Source organism: Zootermopsis nevadensis, unplaced genomic scaffold (genome assembly GCF_977971745.1).
Source record: "Zootermopsis nevadensis isolate Lab colony 2312 unplaced genomic scaffold, Znev_1.0 Znev_ptg000025l, whole genome shotgun sequence".
Lineage (NCBI taxonomy): Eukaryota > Metazoa > Arthropoda > Insecta > Blattodea > Termopsidae > Zootermopsis > Zootermopsis nevadensis.
In genome coordinates this window covers 11,860,124-11,886,033 of record NW_028259157.1, presented here as the reverse complement: position 1 = coordinate 11,886,033, position 25,910 = coordinate 11,860,124, and the positions used below count along the sequence as shown (strand labels likewise).

Below are 25,910 nucleotides of genomic sequence, written 5' to 3'. Positions count from 1 at the left end.
CTACCACTGACTGACTGACAAACATGCATGCATGGCGTTATAATGTACTGACGTGTAGGTACGTAAACAAACAAGATAATTATTCAAATCTGTTCATTCTGACAAATATCAATTTCATTCACATCGGTTACAACAGACATTCATTTACACTTCATATTTCTATATTTACTATATTAGTCATACCATTTAATAAACACTATTAGCTCACTGTCTGCCATTAGTCCATTTTCATCATTAAATGACCAACACATCTATTTCATTTATCACATCACCATACCAATTCCAGTTTCTTTTGTTAAAAGTATATGTATCTTCCAGGCTAACAAATAATATTTCTCGCTGTTGATGGTTTACTTCTGGGGGTACTTGTGGGTTATCGGGACACAAAACAGAGAGGCACTGCCCATCATCATCTGGATTCATATTTAGCTGTGTTCATGTGGCGTCATACAAATGATAACTGCGATATTTTTAAAACGATTTTAAAATCTATAAGCGAATTTTGGCCTCCGGAGACAGGTAGTAACAACAATTAACATCTCACGCATATCAAAATAAAATATAATAATTTGTCATTTATTGAAATAAAATATTATAACTTTCAGGTATGTGTCATTTATCCACACACATTAACCTAACGTAACCTAAGTTAACCTAACCTAACCTAACCTATTTTTAAAGCGATGTTTCCCGATAACTCACGAGTAACTTTCTGGGTTATGGTGTGGTTGATAAATGCCAACAATTTGGAGAAACTTACTGTCTCTCCAACAGAGTTTTTACTTGAAAGTTGATTGATTCCTCTTGGCAGGAAGCCCAGCAGTTCTGGCATACCACCCTGGGTTGCTGACAGTATCAGCCAACCCAGAAAACTATTCCTTAAAATAAGAAAGAACCAAAGTAGTACCAGTGGGTTCCTTGGACTACCTAAGCCTACGAAGGCCCAGGTCTGAAAGCAGTATCCTAGTTCAAAGGTTAATTCTCTCCATGAGACCTGGGATCTAACCAAGCAATTTTCATGAGAGTTATTGAATTGTCATAGTGAAACGGTAACTTTGTCATTCACCCCATTTACAAACATATGTTTCTCCACGATGTTGACATCTACAAACAAGTCTATATGGTGCCAAAACCCAGAATATTATCATCATTCTCACCACTGTGAAAACCTTAAATCACACGATATTACTTACTTCCCAGCATTAAGAAATAAAAATTGGTCCTACGAGATTTATCATGCGTCTTATCACCTTGGTGTGTAGCCAACTAACAGATTTAAAGAAGTAAGCTATTCTGCAATCACAAAACCCTAAGTCCTTTATTGTAGAACTTAGCTGTAAAAGAGAAAAGACACCTGAAGATTCAAATTCCATTATATGAGGATGCTCCCTTCAAATAAGATCTGGTCATATTTATAACAATAACAACATAGTAGTAGTTCTAACCTAAAATACAATCATGTACGCATTCAGAAATCAAGTTCCATCTAGAACTGAACAATTTTATATTATGGTACTCTAAATACAATTTCTAATGTGTATGTCACATAAAAAATATCCAAAAAATAACTGCATGTACATTATGAATTAAGTCTTCTTTTGACCACAATTAATCAGACTAATTTGAATTCAAAGGAATAGGTCAGAATAAATCTGAAGAAAAACACAATTCAGGCATAACCTCAATTCTGATACAATTCCACAAATATATTAAGAACATATATTTTACATGCCTCAGTTTTTAATAAGACTGGCCACATGTGGCCTTTGGACCACTGCTGTGTAGTTCTCACACTAAATGTTCCTTGTATCAGAGCAAACAAAACAATTTCGTTTGTCTCTTGGTCATATAACGAGTTACAGCAGAACCAGTCCGACACAGCACATAATATAATACTAATATTGTAACAAAAATGTCTAGCACAGAATCATCCTCTGATTTGTGACATGTTTTTGTAATAAACATAATAAATACAAAATTTAACTTACATAACATTCATACATCCATCTGCTGAATAAACTCTTGTACTCACTTTAGATTGATGGTAGCAGTTTCTCTTCAAATAAACATATGAATATCATGAAAGCATCAATTGTAGATATATATACATACATTATTTACTTGTACCTTCAATATTTTAATTTCAATTCTTGCAATGTACATACTTTAAAATACCTGTTTCTACGAACATCACTATTAATTTCATTTTCACCAGATAGAATATTAAACTGAAATGTAGTTCTTAACCTTTAATGCACATCATTCACTTATGAAATATGGGGATCCATGGAAATTAAGTCAACCTTCATAAAAATTGTAGTAATTTAATAATTATTTTGCAAAGTGCTATTATACTTTATAGTTTGGTTTTGTAAACTGTCTACAAAATGGAATGTTTTAAACTGTAACTTTCCAAACTGGTCTTTAGATCTTACCATTGAAACTAACTTATACACCCAAACCAGTGACATCTTATGGGAGTTGGCACTGAACCATTCTGACTTCTCCGACTTCAGGGATTTCCTTCAACAAAGGCAAGAAAAATACTTCGATGGACTGCCACTATCCTCATGAACTTTTGATTTTTTTTTAATGTATAATTAAAAGTATACCATTTTGTACATTGAATTTTCAATAAAGATTTGATATTTCACATCATGCATTTAGTTTAATTTTTTTTAGTATTTATCTCCCTTTCACCCACACCCTGAAATAGCATAATACTGTATACAGCAGATTCCGGTTAACTGGGACACATCGGGACTAGGAACACTTTGGACCAATTATGCAAAGTTCCACATAAAGATACAAAAAAAAAGGTTTGTTCTTTAAGATTTGTCCCAAATAATCGGCTGATTAACCGATGGCCCAATTAACCGGAATATACTGTATCATAATTCTCTACTAAATCAGCTAGGCAATAGGCACTGTAACATTTGATAAATAAGACACGCCCTGAAAATGTGAGAAAGGATGCCTAAAAAATGGCAGCCTACACAAACCAGAACAGAATATTTTTTCCTAGCACCGTTGATTTGGAATGAAGTTGTATATAAAAAAATGAATGTAAAGCCGTGCAGGTGTTTGGGGGAAAAGGCATACAACTGCTCCTCATTCTTAACCTTGGTGCTAGATAGGGGTGAGTGGTCAGTATCATGCCCAGGCTGTGCTTTACCCCTGGGACCCATTGGACAAAAGGCTGGATGGGTCTCACAGCCAGTCTGGATGCAGAGGCCGGAGGAAAAATCCTTTGCTTCTGTCGGGGATTGAACCCAGGTCATCCAGTCTCTATACTAACTGAGCTACCCCAGCTTCATTAATGAAAATATGTAACGTTTTATGAACTTTGTGAAAGTAGTCCCGAGTTGTCTGGAAATTCACTGTATATACACAGAGAGAAAGTTTATGGAAACAAATATCCCAATCAAATCATTATTTTAAGAACTGTCCTGAAACTAGCAATAAACTTCAAAGAACCGATTGACTCCTTGAATACCAGGTACATCCAACATAAAACCCAGTAGAAGATATTAAACCTCATCCCATGGTCCAGAATGCCAGAAAGCATTACGTTGCATCACAAGTCAAGATCAATCACCATACTGAACTGTCTGAATGGATCATAACCTCAACAACATGATGCATATAAGTTTCAATTGTGACCTTTGTAAACAAACTTAAACACTAAAATACTGCATTGTATCAATATTTCTGAAAAAGTAAGAAAACAGGACATGATGCACCACAGCAGAGGTTAATCACTGTTTGTGCCACAATGACTTACAATAGACTTCTGACTTTTGTATTAGTAAAATAAGTTACTTGCCTTGAAGTAAATGTCAGTAAACAGAGCCAGTTCATTCTTCCTGAGTTTACTGTCATGCCTGTTCTGCACAAGGGATATGAAAGACAGACCAAATAAAAGTGTAAAACGTTTGACACAAAACTTTGTACTGGTAAATGTTTTGAAGCCTACCACATCAAATTCAAGCTGAGATATGTTATCAACAGGTGTTGGCAGTGTCTGGAACCAGAAACCACTTAACCAAACAGGTATGTAACAGAAGAAATTCATTTTGCTTTTGTTTCCTGCAGCACACCACACAGTAAGCCCACTATGACCATGATATGTCTCAGTAGGTCATCATCCAGACCCACAATTTAAAAACCAGTGTATGGTTAGCAAGGCCTCTACAGGTAAAAACCAGAACTTGCCCCTGTAATTTACATGTGTTTAACAATTTATAACACATGGCAATGCACAGTACATAAGAATTAATTCACTTAGATACTTACAAATTTGAAAAACTTCAAACTAATTTGATACTAATACAAAGGAGCAGAATATATTATTGTGGAATTCCAGACTGACTAACACTTGTAACATTTTCACATTAATGTAATGAGCAACAAAAACCAGGGCATATTAAAAATGGAGAATTGTGACAGGTCTCACATGTAGACCCTGACACACCACAGATGAATCTGACTGCTGGAGGTGATGAACAGTGATTTTATAACACAAGGATGACTTCAAAAATCATGGACACATCCTGATACAAATAGTTCAAGGAAATGTGAAATTTCTCATACACTGACGACACTTTTCCTGAAGGTAAGAACTGTCCAAGAGTCAACAGAACCAAACATTTGCCTCCAACAAGTACTGTTGGTCCTTCTAGGGTCACTTTACAGTAATGCCACTCAGGATTTGATAGCGGCAGTCTTCTAGGTTGTTACACGGTGTAGTTTGTAGAAGTTTACTTATGTTTCAGAGGCACTTTTGAAATGGTGGCAAACTTATACCAGACTACATAGTATAACAACAACAAAGACAGCCACCTTCGTACTTGCCACAATGAGAACTTGAAATCTCATTCAGGATTTGTTGAACACTTTTATACCACTTGTAGAAAACTGACAAATATGTTCTCAAAATATATAACAAACATTTACACTGTGAAAACTGCCCTTACATAAATATTTGATTACCAATTTATACGTAAATATGCAAGTATAAGAATATGTTTAGCCAGAAGCTGGGTGCAATATGCCACTGGAACTTACCTGAACAGCAACAGATCTGCAGACAAGGCATTACTGTTATGAAGATTGACAAACCTTCACAGTGTTTTACAGGTACCCAAGAAATTAAACTTTTATCTACATTATAAATGAATTAAACTTAAAACACATTCACTGCAACTTCATGCATGTCACATGGTTCCTGCACAGACACCGATGACACGTGTCATTAGTCTCAGTGGTCCGTCTGAACTGACTGGCACTGCAATTTAGTTTCTTCTTGCTAAAGTGGCACTAATATTTAGGTTCAAGTTACATGAGCATGGACTGGTTCTTTTACTGGATGCAAAATATCTGTGAGCCTGACCAATGGCATAGTAAGAGGGAAAGAGAAGATGGAAAGGGCAAGGGTGTAGCAAGACTCCACACACTACAGTGTGGCAGTCTTTCCCTCCATTCCCATACCTCAGTTGGCTGGTCACCAACGTGCATACTTGCAATGTTTGATGAAGCTTGGAGATATCTTGCAACAAATATACATCAGTGCTTTTCTAAGTTCAGAAATCATGGAAGATAAAAATTAATAATTCATGTAACTCATCTTCAGGTCCTTCATAACAAAAATTACCACAAGTCCTAGAAATCTTAGATTTTGTTTGGAACTAATTTTTAGATCCATGAAGACAGCATTTTTTATTGTGAAAAAATTCTGCAAAATTGGAAGGTAATTCTTATTATAACATGAAGCATAATGCAACTCCAAATATGAAGGACTATTCCAGACTGAACTTATTATTTGCCAGTAATGGAAAATAATTTTATGTAACTAAATGTTTGAAACCTTCATAAACGGAGATGATGCAAATGTGTTAACTGGCATAAACTCTCATTGCACATACACCATGGGTCATTTAAAATACAATGGCTCCTGGGTTCAATCATCTACTTAGGCAGCACTGAATGGGCTAAGAATAATCGGTATTTGTGCCACAGTATCTGTCTGCAAACGAATGTACACAAGACACAATTTTCAGTACTCAAAGTTAGATAGGAAATGCAGTACACTGAAAATCTGTTTTTGCATAGCAATACTAACTATTCTCCTCTTGGCTGTTAATTCGGCCAGAACACTCATGCATCATACCTTCCTTCCTGATACCTATTACTCTTGTATTTTCCACACTGTTACAGAGTGTGCTTACTTGCTTGCTCCATTAGATCTCAATATTTACATAAAATAGCACAACTTGTCAAATGACTTCAGTTGTAGTAATTATAAATTAAAAGCTTTTAAGCACTTATTTTATGAATTGGAGTATCGAATAAATATTGTCCTTCAGAAGAACATCTTACAAAAACTGTTAAAATACAGAATTCAAAATTCTGACATTCCTGTAGCTGCTACTTATGCATAATGTTACAAAGCTTGCAATTTGTAAATGCTGCATTTAATCTCTACCCAGTGTTGATTTATACAGAAGTGTATTGTTAACATTACCCTCGGTCTGCACAGCTAGCTGTTCCAGTTTGATAAATGTAAGAGATTGTAATCACGTTTTAAAATTATTAATCACCATTAGCCATACTTTTTATTTAGAACATTTAAATTTTGTTTGAGAGAATGTGTATGATTTTGGGCCCTACAGGATAATATTTATTAATGTGCGTGTTGTTATAACCAATGCCACAAAAATGCTGTTATATGGGATAATATTTACGCCGTGTGTTACTACGTTAGACTTTCTCTCATTCTTAACAGGCAACTTACTAGAAAATAAATAAATAAACAGAAGTGATTTTAGTGAACAAATACTGTTTCCTCAAACACAAGAAAATGATTATATAATTTTCCAGCAATGTGATCCATCACCAAATTTCACCTTCATGATGCATAATCCTCTGAATATTCAGAGTCCTGGGTCAAAGCAGACCACTTTTGTGGCCACCCCAAGAAGTCCTAACTTAATTCCGCTGGACTTCTCGAGGTATGTGAAGGACACTCAGTGTAAAACCAACACATTTTGCAAAAGTATATCACTTCTGCAATAATGGTGACTTCAGAAACATTAACCGAGACGCAAACAGAACATCAACGTTGTCTATCTATATGTTTACAGGTCTATGAAATGGCTCAGTTCTGAGTTGCACTACTTCACAATAAGAACTTCAAAATTCAAAACGTTTTCAAATTTAAATCTGCAGTCTTCTATATTGACCAATCAATGTGAATTATCTTCCAAAATCAAGAAGACTTTCCACTGATTTTCCTTATTCTGTAATCATTTTGTCTGTACATCTGTCATGTAATAACCACACATGCATTTCAAGCTCTGCCTGATCCACCAAGCTACTTGCAAATAATCACAATTTATTCCGTTTTATCTGATTACTTCCTTTATCAGTATAAAATATCCGACAAATGTCTACACAATGTGCAGAACATCACCATTTCTCATCGAGTTTGTGCTGTAATCACTATCAAATTTACATGGTCAGGCAGATATAATGAAATTTTTATGTTGAGTAGTAAACAAATATGAGTAGAAGTGTTCAAGGCCACAGATATGTACAGCATGCATAGGTGTTTGGTTGGGATCACACATAGCGATGGTGGTTCCAGAAGACAGCACATCACGCACTGCACGAATGAGTATGGAGAAGCTGCACAAAACGTTTCCAAATTGACTAACCCCACAGTTTGGTGACTTCAACTGGCTGCCAAGGTCTCCTGATTTCTTAGCCCCCAACTACTTTTTTTTCCAGGGTTATCTGAAGTCACATACGGCCCACTACTTTTGTTGAACTCAAAGCCAATATCAGATACATGTTAAATAACATACGATAGTTAATTTCACTCAAAGAGTGCATGATTGTGGAAGGGGGCATTAATGAATTCTGTTTTTGTTGATGTGTCAGTTTATATCACTACTCAACAAAACAGAATTTATTCAGAAATTAAACTAGTCAGGCTTCTCTGCCACATGCAGTAATTGCTTTCTTCCATTGTAAAAAAACAAAACAAATAAAAGATCACTGGGTAAAAATTCGGCAAAACTACGAAATATCATCAAAATTAGACTGGTCTCACATATGTAAACGCAATAAAATTTTTCGAATATAATAACATGATCATGTGTCCCACTGATATTGCGTGCTTACCGAAGACCATGATCAAAGCACTCCTCACACACGCAAAATTTCCAACGCTTTATTATAACAAATTGCAATCCAGTCTGGTTGTGTGGCTCCCCACTGTATCTGATTAATCTCCCCTTCTGCTGCAGTGTATGCTAGGATAGGATCCTCAATAGCCCTGGGCATCTGCTGAATATCCCAGATTAAGGCCTGGTGGTCATCACCTGCAATTATTCGTACAGGAATTGCTAACTGCTCTTTTTCCATAGCTTACACTTTAGTCTCATTATCTCTAGAAATGACTGTCCTGACGTCAAAATTACATATGAGCTAAATGTTGAAAATGTTCATAAATTTGAATATGCATAACAACTCCTTGAAAATTAAGCCACTTTCAATAAATACAGAATCCTTCTTGAGCAGACAGCAGTCACTCAGCTACTCAAGAGACTCTTGCCATTCATGTGACCTAAAAGTTGATTACCATGTTCATGAGACTTGGGGAACGAGACAGCCACAGGGATGTGAATGAACTTCAGAGCATAAAAATATGCACAAAGATCAGCATGTACTCAGTACACAGACCTTATCCTTCTTTATTCATACGGCACATTAACTTACCCGCTGTGCAGATGTGGCAAGAAGAGTGTGGAGCCCATGCAATGCCATTAACACAGGCACGGTGGTTATTAAGACGAGCCACTGGGGTGCATGGCACCCTCACATCTAGAATTATCACCTGTCAAAGAGAGACAGGTATGCAATCCACAGATATACAAGTAGCTATTTCATGTATAAATGTGTGAAACTACTTCTTGACTGGAATACTGGGAACTACCCGTTCTTCAAGTGCCTGAGCACTGCGGGTCCCAACTTTTTGTTGGCTCGATCTATACACATTCGGTAGGATTCCTTGGACGAGGGATCAGCCCGTCACAAGGCCTCTACCTGTACACAGGACAGCACAACACAGAAAACGCGGACAGACATCGATGGCTTGAGTGGGATTCGAACCCACAGTCCCAGCGACCAAGCAGCACAAGGCCCACGCCTCAGACCGCGCGGCCACTGAGGACCCCACTCCTTGTACACATATTAAAAAAAAAATGCATTTCATCACATTACTGTCAATAACACAACACACGGCTGCAACTAGAAATGAAGAGACGTATAGTATGACTAATGTGAATCAAAACGGTAATTGTGACTTACTGAAAATGTGTGATAAAGAGGGAAACAAAATTTCCATGTCTATTGACTATTCAACTGTTCTCACTAAGATTCAAATAAAGAGGGATAAAAAATCACAACAGACCATAAAGAAACCGAAACTTTCTCTGCAATAATGCTGAGCCTTCATACAGAGAAATGATAACAATATGAACTCACTTCGCACGCGTCCATGGCAACCGTAGCCAAGTAATTGGGGTCTTGCTTGTTCCATGCAAGACGCAGGAGTGGGGTATGCTGTGGATCTTCATAGATAATGGTTGAGTGCTCCAAATGCCGAAGATCAAACATCCGGACTGATCCATCAGCACCTTCACAAAACAAAAAATTCCTAATGACTATAAAAGCAGTAGAGACGACCCTTTCAAAGATTGTAGATTCCTGTAATGAAATAACAATATATGAGCTGAATTAAAACTGGTAGCAGATGTGTAGGAACAAAATTGAAAGCTGTACTTCAAACTCAAAATTATTCATGTATTTTAGCTATTAGGAAACAAAACTTGCTAGTTAATTAATACATAGGTCAATATCAGTCGCGCAGTTTTGCAATATCAAAGATGCAGGTAACATGACCAAGTTGCTACCATGAACATAATTCCACCCAATTCTGATTAATGACATATCCATCACATTCATGGCAATCCACATCATAAAATGGAGTACTTTTATGTGATACAACCATAATGTTATCCTTTGTCAGATTTCCTCTTAGCAAAGACAAAGAAAAAAAAATATTTGCATTAAGTTTGCTTCTAAAGATTCCAACATTGCCTTACATTACTTTCATTTACTTACTTATTTTAAAGCTATCGGTACTCACCAACAGAAGCAAACATGTCACGTCCACCACCAGCCCGACTAAAGGCTATGTCATATACCTCTTTATCATGGGCTATAAGCTGTGTCTTCACATGCCCCGTAACCATGTTTACACGCCCTAACACCTGTAGAAATGGAAGTAATAGAAGTTGCAGGCATCATGGATTAACAAAATGGAAGTATGTAACACAAACATTTAATAAAAAATTGTCAGGGTGATTAAGTCAAGAAGAATGAGATGGGCGGGGCATGTAGCGCGCATGGATGGGACAAGAGGTGTGCACCGGGTATTGGTTGGGAAGCCTGAGGGGAAGAGACCGCTGGGGAGACCTAGACATAGATGGGAGGATAATCTCAGGCGGGATCTATGGGAGATAGGAGTTGAAGGAGACTGGATTTTGTTGGTCCAGGACAGGGTCCGGTGGAGGGCTTTGGTTAATTCGGTGATGAACCTTCGGTTTCCGTAAGTCATCTGGTTGGTTGGGTCCACTATTTGGGAAGCCTGAGGGGAAGAGACCGCTGGGGAGACCTAATCATAGATGGGAGGATAATCTCAGGCGGGATCTATGGGAGATAGCAGTTGAAGGAGACTGGATTTTGTTGGCCCAGGACAGGGTTCGGTGGAGGGCTTTGGTTAATTCGCTGATTAACCTTCGGGTTCAGTAAGCCATCTACGAGTAGTTAGTTAGAGAATTTTTAAAATAACATGAGATGATCTTCTTTTGTTGTATCATGATACACAAAGTTCACCAATTCAGCAAAACTATTCTTAAAAAAATCTACAAATCATCAGATCTGTCCTGACTACTGTACTTTTTGATTTGTCAAATTCTTCACTCGTTAGGTTCTTGACCACTACACTACCTAATAAAATCTTCTCTTGGTGTTTCACATCTGAAAAACAGAAGCTGGACTTGCAAACATTCTACTCAGCATTAGAGGTTCTCTGTTAACAAACAATGTAACTGATGGATTTTTTTTTTGGTGGCTTCTCAACAACACAGCTTTGGAGAGGTCTTGGAAAGAAGTAATCACTGAGTATTTGTGTGAAGAAATGGAAAAAATGCTTCTACCACGACAGTTGGCTTCTGGGACAAAACTGAACCTGGAACCTCTCAAATACAAACCAGAAGTCATATCCATTGCTGATTCTGGCAGATAACATTTCACTTACCCAAACAGACAGAATAAAGACATATATAGAAGATTTCAGATGAGGAACGGTAAAAACAGGCATGCATACTCTCATATCAACAAAAACATGTAAACTCACCTGTCCAGTTTCTAGGCCCCAGATTGTACAAGTAGTGTCAATGCTGGATGTTCCTATCAGATTTGGATCCACTTCATTCCAGTCAAATGAAGTGAGAGGTGCACAGAAATCTGAATTTTTATTCTGGAAAAATAATAAAAAAAATACATGAAAGACCAACCAAGATCTACAAGCGCCATAGCAACCATCTTTCCATGGATATTCAGTTTTGGATAAGAGAATTTACTCAAACTTAAGTGTTTCCGAGAAAAGCGAATAAATGTGAATATTCAAGACTTTGTTATTAGTGATGTGTAAACATATCATATATCACATTATCCTTCCACTGCACCTAAATTACTTGTTCCCTATGTGTTTACATTTCCCTTAAGATCAGAGATGAGGACGTACAACTGCGTAACACGACGAAAACAAATTATAACTTACATTGTTGAGGACACATTCCAGTCTTGTTTCTGGCTCCCCTGCACGCCATACTCGCAAATAGTCACCACTTGTGGCCAGAAGATCTGGGAAAATTCCTTTCTGCCCTCCGAACAGAAACAGACAAGTTCAGTCATTCAGTTATACATAAGGGTTGAATCAACTAGCAATATTTACTAATTTCAGAGCGTTTGAAGTAGGATGGTTTGAAAATAAATTTGTACCATGGTTTTACTCAATTCCTCCATGCAAATTCTAGGATGCTGCAATGATCCATGTGAGCAGAATTACCCCCCTCCTCACTCAATCCTAATTCATAATACTGCTACAAAATATACACACACACATTCTCTTATAGCTTGTAACATGTTCACATACCCAACTCCTATCACAAGTTATAATTAAAAATCCACTATTAATTAAATTATTTTTGCACATTTTCATCTAATGTTGAAGTATACTCACACTGTCAGGTATCCACATAATTTTTGTGGTTGGGTAAGGATGGTCAAATGTACTCTTTGCACTGAATTCAGAAGTGTCTTCGTCCAGTGAGACTATCTGCGCCTTGTTGTTATACTCCTCAACAAAGCTGCCCAACGCAAGCCTGAAATTATGAATAATTTCAGGAAAAATTTCCTTAAGGATCAAAATGAAACAGCAAAAGATCAAAACATGTGACAAACACTTGAAACTTCAAATTTTGGAAGACACCACTCTGCAGTAATCAAAATTCAACTGTACCTGATGCGAAAGAAAAAGTTAGTATTTTAATAGCAACATGTATTTCCCTTCTGCAAGATTTGTACAGGTAAAGCTCGTATATGAGACAATATGGCAGTGTATGAATATAAAGATAAAGTATTATGTGGAAATCAACAGCAATTTTATTTAGTATCAGGTATATTACTCATATTTATTAGTATTTTTCTGCTGTGCAATGCAACATTATACATAAAAAAATACTTTTCTGCATAATTTTTGAAGTTATACAGTAAATTCTTTCATTTTACCTGAATCGTTTATCTGGGCGAACAGACCAATTCATGCTGTATAGTGGCCAAGGAGCCTCATATTTATAAATCTCCTTCCTTTTTGGGGTGGCTCCATGGACTGCCATTGTCAAGGCCCTCTGCAGTGGCTCTGTAACAATCACACCATGTTACATGAGTTGCGAAACATCATCTAGTTGCCGTTTCCTCTTACTAAACACGCCATCTATATGAGAGCTCTTCTAGCTTACAAAAACCACAAAACGACAGAATTAAAGGCATTGACATTATATTTAACAATCAATCAAAATTTTTCTTCTTACAAAGTACATTAATAAACTGCATGTGTCCAGCTGCTCAACTATTATGAATGTTTACATTCCAAGACAACAATTTTCACATTCACCATGTCACTGAGGCCACACAATTTTTTTTTCAGCTTCCTATCATTAACAATAATTAATAAGTAGAAGCAAGTACAATGTATGGTCAATGATACCAACACGGAAGCCATGTAAACATGTCAGAAGGAATCACACTAGGATTTCTTCATACACGGGCATTTCACAGTACTATTCAGTGCTGAGATGTTCAATTATAGAATATGCAGAGGGTAGCAATAGCCAAAACATCATATATCTAATAATTAATAGCACAACTGCAATTAGAGAGAGAACAAAATTAAATTATGTTAGAGACAAACTAAGAGAAGGTTAAAACAAGGAAAATATCCTTCATGCATAACTGACACCACACACCACCACAAAAACCTCAAATCCTGTATCAGATAAATGTTTATCTGCTGTATGTTATTGGTATGATAACATACTGAATTACTTACACTACATTTTTCAAACATGTCACATGAAACAAATTGTCTTTTATTTTAAGCATACCTCATTTACTTAAAAAATACATAAATTCAAAAACTGTAGGTAAAGGTGTAACCACATGTGTATCTTCTACATTTACATTTATTTATACCATCAAACATAGGAGAACAGTCTGGGTATATTAAATTATTTAATCCTCCTTTTATCAAATACATACCTTCACACACCTAAGTTGTGTATAAATGTTTAATTCAATCATACTAACCCATCAGATTTCTGGACCACAAAGTTCTATTAAAGTTAGTGTGTCTATCAGCTCAGATTGTACTGTCATGGAGTGATCCTATAAACAAAACAAGGGACAAAATAAAACTGTGGAAATCCCTCAAACAAATTAACCTAATAAAACGTGAGATTTGAGGTTCTCACAGCAGTGAGTATAAAGATGGCTCGCTTCTGGTTTTTGCATTGTGTAGTCTGGTAGAAGATGCTTACCGACATTTCGGTTAGTGCTTGCTGTCCCAGCATTGACCTCATGATGGTGGCAGCAAGCACCCCTAAAATGCTGATAAACTTCTATGAGACTACATGGTGCAATACCTCAGACGAGACAACCATCTTCTAAAGGGATGTTGTCATTATGCTGACATATGTCTGCTCCCAAGCAGAACAGAAATCTAGTTTATTTGGATAACAGGAAACAACTTTACAACATACTTAAAATTATAAGTTTCAGAATTCAGGCTTTAATTATCTTCATATAACTGTCCTAACCTACAAAGGCCTCATGTAAATAAATGTGGAACTTATTTACAGTTTAAAAACAAGCACAAATAAATCCAAACCATTCCTCTCATAACATTTTACAACTGTACCAAAAAGGAAATAACTACTTCTGTAATTGTGTGATGTGAAATTCTGAAGACAATCTTATGTAGGTAAGTCATAAAATTCTTCTGAATGTGAAGATGTGATGTCAAATGTGAGTGAAATGATTATGGAAAACTGTGTGACATATCTGTACTCATAAAAATCTATATTAAGAGGCAAACCTTCATTATTATGACCTTACTAAATAACAGACCATGCCACATTATGTATTGATTAAAAACAGCAAGTTCATTGCTGCAAGTCCCTCCAAAACCAACAGTAATAATTCTACACTATTAACATTAGTTACACACTACATAGCTGATCACAACTATGGTATACTTTTGAACAATTCATTTTTAAGCAAATGTCTTGTAACTAGCCACAAAATAAGACGAGGCCACATTCTATAGCACAGTTCTGTGTATGTGGTCTCTCATTCAAAACCTTCCACACCACTTGGGATCTACTTTTAATAGTAACATTAACATCAAAATTAAACAGAGTATCTTCCCCCTCCCCAATACCCCAAAATACATTCAGCAATAGGAAACAGATAAGTAATGTATACTATAAAGGCAGTTTCGAGTAACATCCTAAATATAATAAATGTGCAAATGAAATAATATAAGTTCATCAGAATCACAATGCACCACGGGCCGTAAACGAATGTATCATTTACCTTTGAAGCACTTAGCAGCGAGTTCCCAAAACTGAAGAAAGACTCCAAGTACTAATAACGAAACACTGTTACTTTTACATTGCGCAAATATATTTTACATGGTATGCATCACAAGTAAAGAAATACAAATGCACGACCATTCTATTGAACTATACTTCCTCTATCATCCTAAGCACCTAGACATACCAACACTCCAACAACCATCGCCTACTATAGATTAATATAATAAATAGGTAAGCTCAGAACGTAACATAAATCATACCAACATCGGCACGCAATTTCACAAGCAGAATGCGCTGCCATCTTCACGTCAGGGGTGGTTATGATACTACACACAACTCATCAATATCAACTCACTCGGTAATAAGGTAATCTGCTTTTCGATCTTCTTCTTCTTTTGTTGTAATCAATCCTAGGATTGGTTGGCAGCAGCTTGAGCTGCTGATACTTGTGAAATCCTGAGGATCTTCAATGCGGTGGATTCCCCTTGCCTTCCGCATCCTATGCGGTTGACCCATCCGGGTTCATCCACCTTTGGTAGAGGGGGACTACTTATACTGGTGGTCACTCGGTCTGTGGACGCAGTTTAACGTCAACACCAAAAGAATAATGGGCTTGGAGTTAAATGTTTACCATTCCATCACGCTCGAATTAAGTCATCATGGTTAAAACTGTCGATGTATTGATAATATACACGTCCTTTCTTTGGATACTGCCAAATTTGTGGCCTGTGGTATGTATAGGACCAAGGGCCAATGTGATAACTAGCCAGCTGTTTCATTGCTGCTGTATGGCTCAGGAGTGGTATAAAAGCACCACAAATCACCTACTGAACATGGGTGAGACAGTAACTGGTCCAGGAGAAAACCATGCTTCTATGTCCAGAATCTGGCATCTGACTTCCTCAGTTAATGGCCAAAATAAGCTTAAATATGCATATTTTGGAATAGTTTTGAATCAAATATGCAGCAGACTATTAGCCAAGAGAATTTTCTGGAAAACTACAGACCTGTAAAATTTTCGCCACAAAAATACTTTATTTTCTGCACGACTACAAATTTGTAGCACTGTAGGAAAGTATTGGCTGCATGCATAGTTGTCCAAAAGGCCACCTCATTTCTTATTTCATCATCAACACTGGACAGTTACAGATGAACATTATTATTAGTGATATTGTTAAAAATATAAAATAAACAATTCACATTTCTCCTTACATAGTTTACGGAACTACACTGATATGATGCTATATACACAACTACTCAGAGTTAAATTATTTGGTGGCAAGGAAAAACAGAAATAAAACAAAACTTAAATGCAAGATGTTAATCTTATGGTGACTAGAGATGATTTTATTACATATTTAAACAATACATCACAAACATTCAATCATTATCATTCATGACTTTCAAGCCATAAAACAGAGACACTACATAACATTTTATGCATTTAATTTGGGGGAGCTACAAGAATGGTTGGATATCTGTGAAAAATGCACCTGTTTTTTCAGAAGAATTTTTAGTATATGAATGAACATGAAAGGGCTAAAATTATAAATGAACTGATTTCCTTCAAAAATAGTTAATTTTATAATTATGAACATATATATATACAGAATAACTGCTTGGCACAACTGTAGCTACGTTCATAAGTTTTATTTTAAGCCCAGATTTTTCATTAATGTGTATGTAAAGAATTTATTGCATATTATAATATGCAACAGTGCATTATTTTCACTTTTTAGGCTTGTGATCACTTACGTTGCCAAACGTGATATTGTTACGTCTTTTTACATTAAATTGTGCCTCCCTAGCAGAACATTAATAAAATAGAATTCTTGTAGAATCTCCCCAGACACCTTCACTATAATAAACAAACAGTACATATAAAATTAATTGGAAATCATCCTTTTTGATAAATACTACTTTAAATTTATGTATGTATATAAACTACGCACACTCACATAAGCATTCTGATTTGGCATCATAGTTGTAATTTATATGAGTTTTAAACCCAATACACTTAAATTATATCAAGGTCAGGTTTCCAATCTTTATCCTAAAATAATATTGACAAAAAGAACATATTACAAGGGTAATGGCATCTCTTAGTGGCAGAAAATTCTAAAATGATTTCAATATAACTCCTGATGACATCTTAAAATATGAAATACTATTTAAAATTAATTTTCGTAAAGAACATTTCATACTTGCAGTAGATATGGGTAAAGCACTATGTACTACAACACTCTTGTACAAATGTCAAAATATGAAATATCAATGTCTTGCAATTTTAATATTCTTAATTCCTAAGAAGTCAGTCCTGCATCTACACAATGTAATTTCATAATTCACATAATATAGCACTACACTTTCTGCCTCTTACAACTGACTTGTGGTTCTTAATACCAGATTCTGACAACAAGGTTAAATATCTGGACACAAAGACTTTGCATACATCTATAAAACTACAAAGTTGATTCTTCCAGATTACTTAAGTGATCCTACTACTTCACCACGGTATAAATTCAGAAACAGCAGCAATATAGCTAGGAAATCTCAACGGTAATTTTAATCTTGTCAATAAACATTCTTTTAACATGTGCTTTATCTACACAGGCAATGTTTTTACTGGCATCATGAACATTATAATTTATTTTCAAGTTGCCCTTTTACAACCCTCTAATATTACTCTCTGCTTACCAAAACTTAAATTAATTGTTTTGGTTTGTTTGCTCTGAGAACATTTTCAAAGATGGGCACTTACAAGATCTCGAATTGCTCCCCATTCTTAAATTTTCTTGATTTTTTCTCGCATATCCATGTATTGAAGTTGGTAAACCTTGGAATTGCACAAGAACTTGTATAACTTACTCAGTGGTTCAATACTGGCTTCCAGGCAAATGTATAAACATGAGCAATTATCATGCAATAAAATGACTATGGACTAGATTATTAATGATTTTGGTACCTTTTAAAAATTCTCATTTTACAATGTATCACGTAAACTACATCTTAACCTGTATTTGGCACTCTGCTGATCGAAATACAAACAGATTTACACAAAATATTAACATTATGTTGATGTTGGCCTCCTGGGTTGCAACACAGTGTGGCTGAAAATGGAGGTAGTATGTCCCTCCAAAATGTTAGTAACCTATAATAAGTCCACACAGCATTACAAACCAGAAGATCAACATCAACCACTATTCATTATATTGACTTTCGGTATCAGAAACTGTGTCTATTCCATGTACTCAATTACTGTAAACAGCTGACTTGCTGCAATTCAGAATAAGTTTTATGGTTTATGGCCTCTCATTATCCAGAAACTGGCATTATTATGTACAAGAGAATTAAAACAAAATATAATTGTATTATAATATGAACTACACATATGAGTATGCGCAGTTCCAGTCATTAGCAGGATTGTACAATCATGGTTCCTGCCAAACAGTAAATTTGTAATATGTTCAACACAACAAATTAACTTCCATGATATGATCACACAAAACATTTATATGTTAGGAACTAAGTATACATTAATGTTAAAACAGTGGCACCTCATTGTCATTGCACTTCAGAAAAAAGAAAGGATGTTGATTTGATCAGCATAACAGACAGCCTAATGAATCGTATGCATGTGTCCTGGAATAGTTTGGACATTATATTTGGAACAATTGACAGCAAACCTCAGGACTCCTCTGGTTCAGAATTATGGAGCTGTAAAGAAGCTAAAAAAAAAAGCAGTGTGGCTGAGGCATCCATAAAATATAACCTCACACAATGGAGTTAGTCAATAACAGTGGCTATATAGCTGTAATATTCTGCCAATGTCACAATAGCTTTTAAAAATCTGATTAACCTGTCAGACAGATATAAAAAATTAAGAAAAATCTTTATAGTCTTACAATACAATATGCTAATAAGGCTGTACTTGACAATCCATCTCCCTCGTGAGCCAGAGAACAGTCACACCAACATGCACGAGGAATTCAATTCTACTCCTGTTTCATATGTGATTTGAGTGGACTTGTAGAAAGATACCTACATTTTTGGGGAACATACTGCTTCCATCTTCAGAGGTGAAGCGAGATGTTGGCAGTATCTTATTCTGAAATACTGGTATCTGCCTTCAAGACCACAAGGCTTTGCAACCCAGGAGACAAACAATGTCATGCTCTTCTCATAATTACAAAATTTTAATTATCTGCATTCATAAACACAGTGACTGGCAGTGACATTACATTTCCACCAAAAAAGTCAGCATGAAAACATAATTACTGCATAAAAATGCAAGTGAACAAAATGCTGCAGTTTCAAGAGACCATATTTTGGCTTAAAATAAGTAAGAAATATCTGCTATACATACAGAAAGACAAAAGGAAAATTACCTAACATAATTTATTGCAATGTTGGAGAAATACTTATTAATTCATCTTCCATACTTACATCTACAACTACATTTATCACATTCAGACTTTTTTACTTTTGTACAACAAAAAATGTTACTTCTAAAATACTTATCTAAAATTAATAAAACAGTTAATTTACTGAATTCTAAGTCTAGATAAGCAAACACCATCAAAGTTACAGGACATATATTCGAGAAAACTCTGGAGATATTGCTTTAAAATCACATTGTCTTGGAACTGATGGAGGAAATATGATAAAATGACAAACAAACAGGGCAGGAAAATTTGTTACCTGCATTGCCACATAAAAGTGGCCAATAAAAAATCAGGCTAAGAAGCACATTTTAATTCAATGTGCTTGAGGAAGAAATGTATGCATATATGTTCCCACCCGGTACCTAGTTTTTAAGAAAATTTACGAAGCCCTTGACAAAACTTACTGAAAGTAAAAAATACACAATGATGCTGACTAAACGCATACGTAACATGAAAATGTTGATGTGGGAATGCTCCCAGTCATTTTAAATGTGAATCATTTATTCCTATGATTTCCAATTCCCAGCAAGACATATTTCATCCACAGTTTAAAACAATGATTCAGGTAATTACTAAACACAGTACAAATGAGTTTTAATATTCTGTTATGCACTTATATCATGTCATATACAAACAGAAAATTTCTTTCATGATAAAACAACTCAAATTCGAGACATATCATAAACAGGATAGACACACAAATGTAAATGGATGATGAATCCTACCATGGAATAGTTCTGTGCCTTCATGCTTGCTGTCGTGTTGTTGACAGTCAACTTGATGTTGCAGGAGAATCGCTATAATCTCGACATACATGTGATGTCATTTCCTTCAATGGTTCAAGTTCCTTGCTGCTGACTAAGTCAAACTCACGGACAAAGTAATAGAAGTGTTTGTAACACGTGTTGACATGTGGCTCCTGGAATAGTAAACAGGAAGAATTCAACCATTAGCACAACAGTTGCCATCACCAAATTGCATGTTTAAAGGTCATTGCAAAATCATACATTAAGACACAAACAACGGAGCTCGGGTGAGTGACGACAGGTCAGAACTCACAGTGTAGCAAAGCTAACAATGTTGTGCAGCTGACTTATAGCCATGCGGTTGGGGGTAAAGTCATTCTGTGATCTTGAATCATGCAATTTGATGATTGCTACTACAGTATCATTACCCACTGTCATTAACATCCCACGAGTGGGTCATTGCTACCATAGCTATGCAAAACTACAACATGAAGATAGAGAAGATGACCTCTTCAGATACAGAAGACAGGTGTGAACAGGAATGAATGGGCAAATTTCTTGACCAATTGAGTAACCAGAAACTTATCATGAAAGGTTGCACCATGAAATTTACAGTTTTACATTAAATTAACAATGACAGCAAATTTTCTAGCAAAGTATAAGGCATCAAGGAACAGACGAAGGGTTATGGTAGAATCAAGGCACTGTAGTTTGTTTTGTGTTTGCCCCTATTAATATCTTTTGAACAAAGCTTTGCAAATGGATGCCACTGATCGTAACAATTTATTAAACCTAAACAAAAGCACCAATGTTTCAGCTAAAGAACTCGAAATTATAAAGCAACATCAGTATAACTTTCATGCAGAATTTAAAATTACAAAATGACTAATAGAATATTTTCTTTGTACCTTTCAATACGGTGACCTTAAATTATGAGCAATGTAGTTTGGAGAGTAACATTTTGTGTTTGTCTTTGAAAACTGGCAGTGGCAGTGATGATGGTGATATACAACACTGAGACATTAAAGCTACTGCAATAATCACAAGGCATCAGGCACTTACCGCTCCAATAGCCACAATCCGATCAAAGTGGTGGATATAAACATGGACAAACACTCGGAATAATCGTGTTAAAATCTTTCGACACAATGAAGTGAATGATTTTGGGAAAGGCACATCTGTAACATAAAAAAGTTATATGTTATAATGACCATTAAAGGTTTATACAAGCAAGGAAAACACTTTGCTTTATGATCCAGAGTAACAGCAATGCTACAGTTCTCCATCTAACAAATTTACTACAAGAATGATGGCAATGACAGTCTCAAAAGGACTAAGAATAACTTTTAGAGATCAAAATGGAAAAATACAACTTAATATTTAAAATATGCTGTAGAACTAAGGTAGCTCAGTCAATATAGTGCTTATGGAATGGACAACCAAGGTTTGATCCCCAGCAGGGGTAAAGGACTTTTCTACTAGCCTCAAGTCCAGACAAGCTCTAGGGTGAACCCAGTCTCCTATTCAACTGGTACTGGGAGTCCTTTCCCCAGGGGTAAAGTGCAAACAGGGAATGATGCTGACCATTCACCCCCATCTAGAATGAGTATGAGCTATATCTCCTCTCCCCACAAATGCCTCCATGACATGTAGCGAGACAGCATTACTACAATATGGTGTTCTTCCATTTACATATACATACACAAGACTAAAAACACTAAAAACTTATTATAATGTAAAATGATTTAATATTTAATTCCTAGTTCAATACCCAAAAAACTCCATAGAAGTTTATAGTCAGTCAACTAGTCAAAAAATTCCTGCCACTAATACCCATCCTGGACGAGAAGAATCCAGTCCATATCCCATTTCCTTAAAATCCATATTCTCCCTTCTACGCCGAGGTCTTCTGAGTGGTCTTTACCTTTCAGGTTTTCCAACCAAAACTATGCACTAATTATTCATCTTTTCATGTGTCCTATCAGAAATTAGGTCACAACCACTTCCTTCCTTATCCTTTCCAATTTATTATTAATTAATCACCCGTTTAATACTATAGAACCTAAAATACTGAAAAAGTTGTTAAATAAATCACAAATAAATTAATAACAAAATAAAATCAGTTGATGCCGTTACCTGTGGAAACGGGAAACAGTGTTTCATTATTTATTTGAGCTTCAACCCAGTCCATAAGCAGGGCAACATACTGAGGAGCTGGCAGGGGAGTTGGTTTCTTATACTTCCCACCATCAGCCCACAGATATTCAAACTTTGGTCCACCTGACATTGTAGGACATGATGTGGTTGTACAGTACTCTGATACTGTTCCATATATAAGGTTGATACGATTGAAGAAGTCCACAACTGCATGAAAAAGCAAAATGAACTGCATGTTCTTAGTTCATTTAACAAACCATACACGGTGTGAACACTACATGACAGCCACATGTAAGGATGTAAAAGTCATGTTCCAAGGAATGGATGAAGAAAGTGATTCTGGCTTCATTTAACCACATGCAGTAAAACAAACCCTCCAAAAATTTACATGCTCATGTATTTTGTGTGACATGATAAGCAGTCCATGACGAGCAGTTCATAAAACACAGCTGACTTACAGACAGAACTTGGTACGGTAGTTGATAGGACCAATCACATACATGAAACATCCAGGCAGTAAAATAAATGCATCTTACATGATAGTTTTATCTCACTTGTTCCATTTAATGGAAAATAATGTGATCTGCTATGGTGGTTACTTCAGAGATTCAACATTCAAATCCATTGTGATTCAGTTGAAATAACAAAACATACTGTAGAGTACACATAATAGTTGGATGACTGTACAGTCATATAAATGGCATCCTGGCCCAAAATTATGCAGATTTTTGAGCAAAAACTAATTTTATGGTTATAATAACAATTCCCACACCACAAAGTTTGCCTGTTGCTATTACAGCAATAATACCCCCCCCCCTTTTCAGATACTGACAAGACAAACAATTTTGATCACACATACTATGTATTTTATTGAGCAAGAAATAAACAAAAACAAAAAAGCATGCCTGAAAATGTATCATGAGACCTTGAATATTTATGAATCTTTAAAAATACACTTCATGGATGAGATTATGATGAAATTGGGTTGAGAGCTTGAGGAAATAGTGGATTTAAATAGTATGGCAAAGGGTTAAAGCGGCAAAATTGTATTAATCCATTCAGAAGTGATGTGGAAGGACATTGCATATATCCCCATTTAAAGTTCTTTTTTAAAAAAAATTCAAAACAGAAATTGACTCTCTTCCTTTAGTATTGAACGCTTACCATGAACTGCAATCCAGTCATTTGAGTCTTCTCCTTGAGGTAACTGCACAACAGAACGAAGGTTGATACCTGAATTCAGGGATGCCTGTGCCTGTTTGTGTAATGAATACCTCAATGTTCCAGGTTCAAATCGCTTCTTTGGACGAAATGTCTGTAATATTATAAACTTTTTACTGGTCATGTCAAAATTATGTTGCTAATTTATACTGTACAAAACATTTCCATAATAAAAGCTTAAAATGTTTAAAAGATGTTAACACACATCATTTCCTAGTGAATGGTGCCCACTTTCAAGGTTCCACATTACCTGCCATGTTGGCATTACCAATTGCAGAAAATGAAAAAGTATATATTCCAAGATGTCTAGTGTTACAATGTCCATACTAAATTTCATTAGAACATCAAATGGTTCTTGAGTTGAAATATGCAGACAGATATGATCAGACTTACAAGTGTTCATTTTGTGCACCACGTGCAAAGAATATGTAATAAAGAACCAGAGCATGAAGAGTATGTTGTATGATATATATACACACACACACATAAAACCATGACTTAAACACAAAATTAAATATATTCCTCTAACTTCAATTGTGTCTTAACCCTTTCCATATTTACAAAAATGTTCATGTGAAAATGGATAATTGGCAGGGGTTAGCATGCGGTGGCAGGAGCATCATATGACCAAAGCAGTGGTAGGGAGCTGTGACACAATTATCACTTTTCCTATTCATCTAGTTGCACTAAAAAAGTAATTATAATCAACACAAATTACAATTGTTGGAGGTTTGCTAAGATATTCTATCTTATGCAAAATCATACAATCTGACTAGGTGAGATTTAAATTTTTTATGAGTGTGACAGTTGAGATTATTTTCTGTACTGACACCATGTCAAATTCTAAGTCTGCCTGCACCTTCACCTTTTATCCAAGAGATAGTGAAGATATGTCATTTTTGAAAAAAATGTCATAGCGCCCAAAATTAGAAGGGCCATGCAAAAGCTTACATGATAAAATATACTGGTGCAGTTACAAGGTACACTGAATAATTGCAAAGAACGCAGCTTACCCTTTCTGCATGACCACCGCATGCCACTGCCTAAAATGGAAAGAAATTTCTAGTATAACAATGCAGAGTTTGGTTACTACATTCCTGTGATAGCAATTTGACAACAAACACTTTGGGGATAAAAATAGATCAATGATGATCAATACACTTGACAGTAAACTGTAAGAAAACCGATATCAGAAACAATGGACATCGTCCCATTATGAAATAATAAAAGACAATCTATGTTTCCTAACTGTTTACCTTAGACATCTCGATGACAAGACAACATTAAAGATTCTTTCGATAATCAATATACTCGAAAGTAAATTGAAAGGCATCCAATGCCTTAATCAATAAACATCGTCTAATTACGAAATAATATAAGGCTAATCAATTTATATTTCCTAGTTTACTTATTACCCGTCACTGACAAGACAGTATTTAGATTATTCGAGAATAATTTAGTACTGTCAAAATATAAAGCTACCTCAGTGACATAATATTATGCAGAAGATAGTTTTCGTTTACATATCTGCCGATGCATCTACTAACCTTTCCTTTCTGGAAGAACTCCACAAAACCACTCAATGCCATCTTCACCAACAAAACACTACGAAAACAAGTTAAACCTCCATCCCACTCACTGATTACCTAATCCCACCGGAAGTAATGTTGTACATTACCGGATAGGAAACCATGAACATAACCTTCGCTTTAGTCATTGAACATTGTACCAAGACCAACACGCCCAAATTAGTGACGTCAATACGCGCACGCAAGACGTTAAAATGAAGATTCCTGATCTTATTCACTGACATCTAGGTGTAGCATATACGAAACTCGTCAAAGAGAGGGGTACTAAAAGGTTTCCACAGTGATAAGAAGGATCTGGAATTTGGCACCATTAAAACTTCTTTGTAAACACCAACTTTCTGGAGAAACACTGTAGACATTTTCTGAAAAATGTTGGCATCTGCCAAGTCTATATGGTGCCAGAACCCATAACATCAACTTCACAATGTTTGTTTAATGTTCACTAACCAATAAATTTAGAGAGAA

General features: G+C 35.8%; 2 protein-coding genes across 5 annotated transcripts; both read right to left on the bottom strand.

Annotated features, from left to right (window-relative positions):
- Positions 1 to 1,685: 1,685 nt before the first annotated feature.
- wap (DDB1 and CUL4 associated factor wap) lies at positions 1,686 to 15,521 on the bottom strand. 3 transcript variants are annotated; one of them, XM_022071510.2, is made up of 10 exons: positions 15,286 to 15,521; positions 13,951 to 14,076; positions 12,922 to 13,051; positions 12,374 to 12,515; positions 11,912 to 12,010; positions 11,486 to 11,608; positions 10,214 to 10,337; positions 9,550 to 9,701; positions 8,782 to 8,899; positions 1,686 to 8,384 (listed from the first exon to the last, which is right to left on the bottom strand). In XM_022071510.2, exons 3-10 carry the CDS (start codon positions 13,026 to 13,028, stop codon positions 8,209 to 8,211), a joined length of 1,041 nt encoding a protein of 346 aa, XP_021927202.1. In that variant the 5' UTR covers positions 13,029 to 13,051; positions 13,951 to 14,076; positions 15,286 to 15,521; the 3' UTR covers positions 1,686 to 8,208. The 3 variants fall into 3 exon arrangements, with proteins under 3 accessions (XP_021927202.1, XP_021927201.1, XP_021927203.1); XM_022071509.2 differs by having other exon boundaries at positions 13,999 to 14,076; positions 15,286 to 15,520; XM_022071511.2 differs by lacking the exon at positions 13,951 to 14,076.
- Positions 15,522 to 16,607: 1,086 nt separating this feature from the next.
- Mob3 (MOB kinase activator 3) lies at positions 16,608 to 25,631 on the bottom strand. 2 transcript variants are annotated; one of them, XM_022071505.2, is made up of 6 exons: positions 25,404 to 25,631; positions 24,870 to 24,899; positions 23,800 to 23,950; positions 22,615 to 22,842; positions 21,541 to 21,656; positions 16,608 to 20,651 (listed from the first exon to the last, which is right to left on the bottom strand). In XM_022071505.2, exons 1-6 carry the CDS (start codon positions 25,443 to 25,445, stop codon positions 20,505 to 20,507), a joined length of 714 nt encoding a protein of 237 aa, XP_021927197.1. In that variant the 5' UTR covers positions 25,446 to 25,631; the 3' UTR covers positions 16,608 to 20,504. The 2 variants fall into 2 exon arrangements, with proteins under 2 accessions (XP_021927197.1, XP_021927198.1); XM_022071506.2 differs by lacking the exon at positions 24,870 to 24,899 and having other exon boundaries at positions 25,404 to 25,629.
- Positions 25,632 to 25,910: the final 279 nt, after the last annotated feature.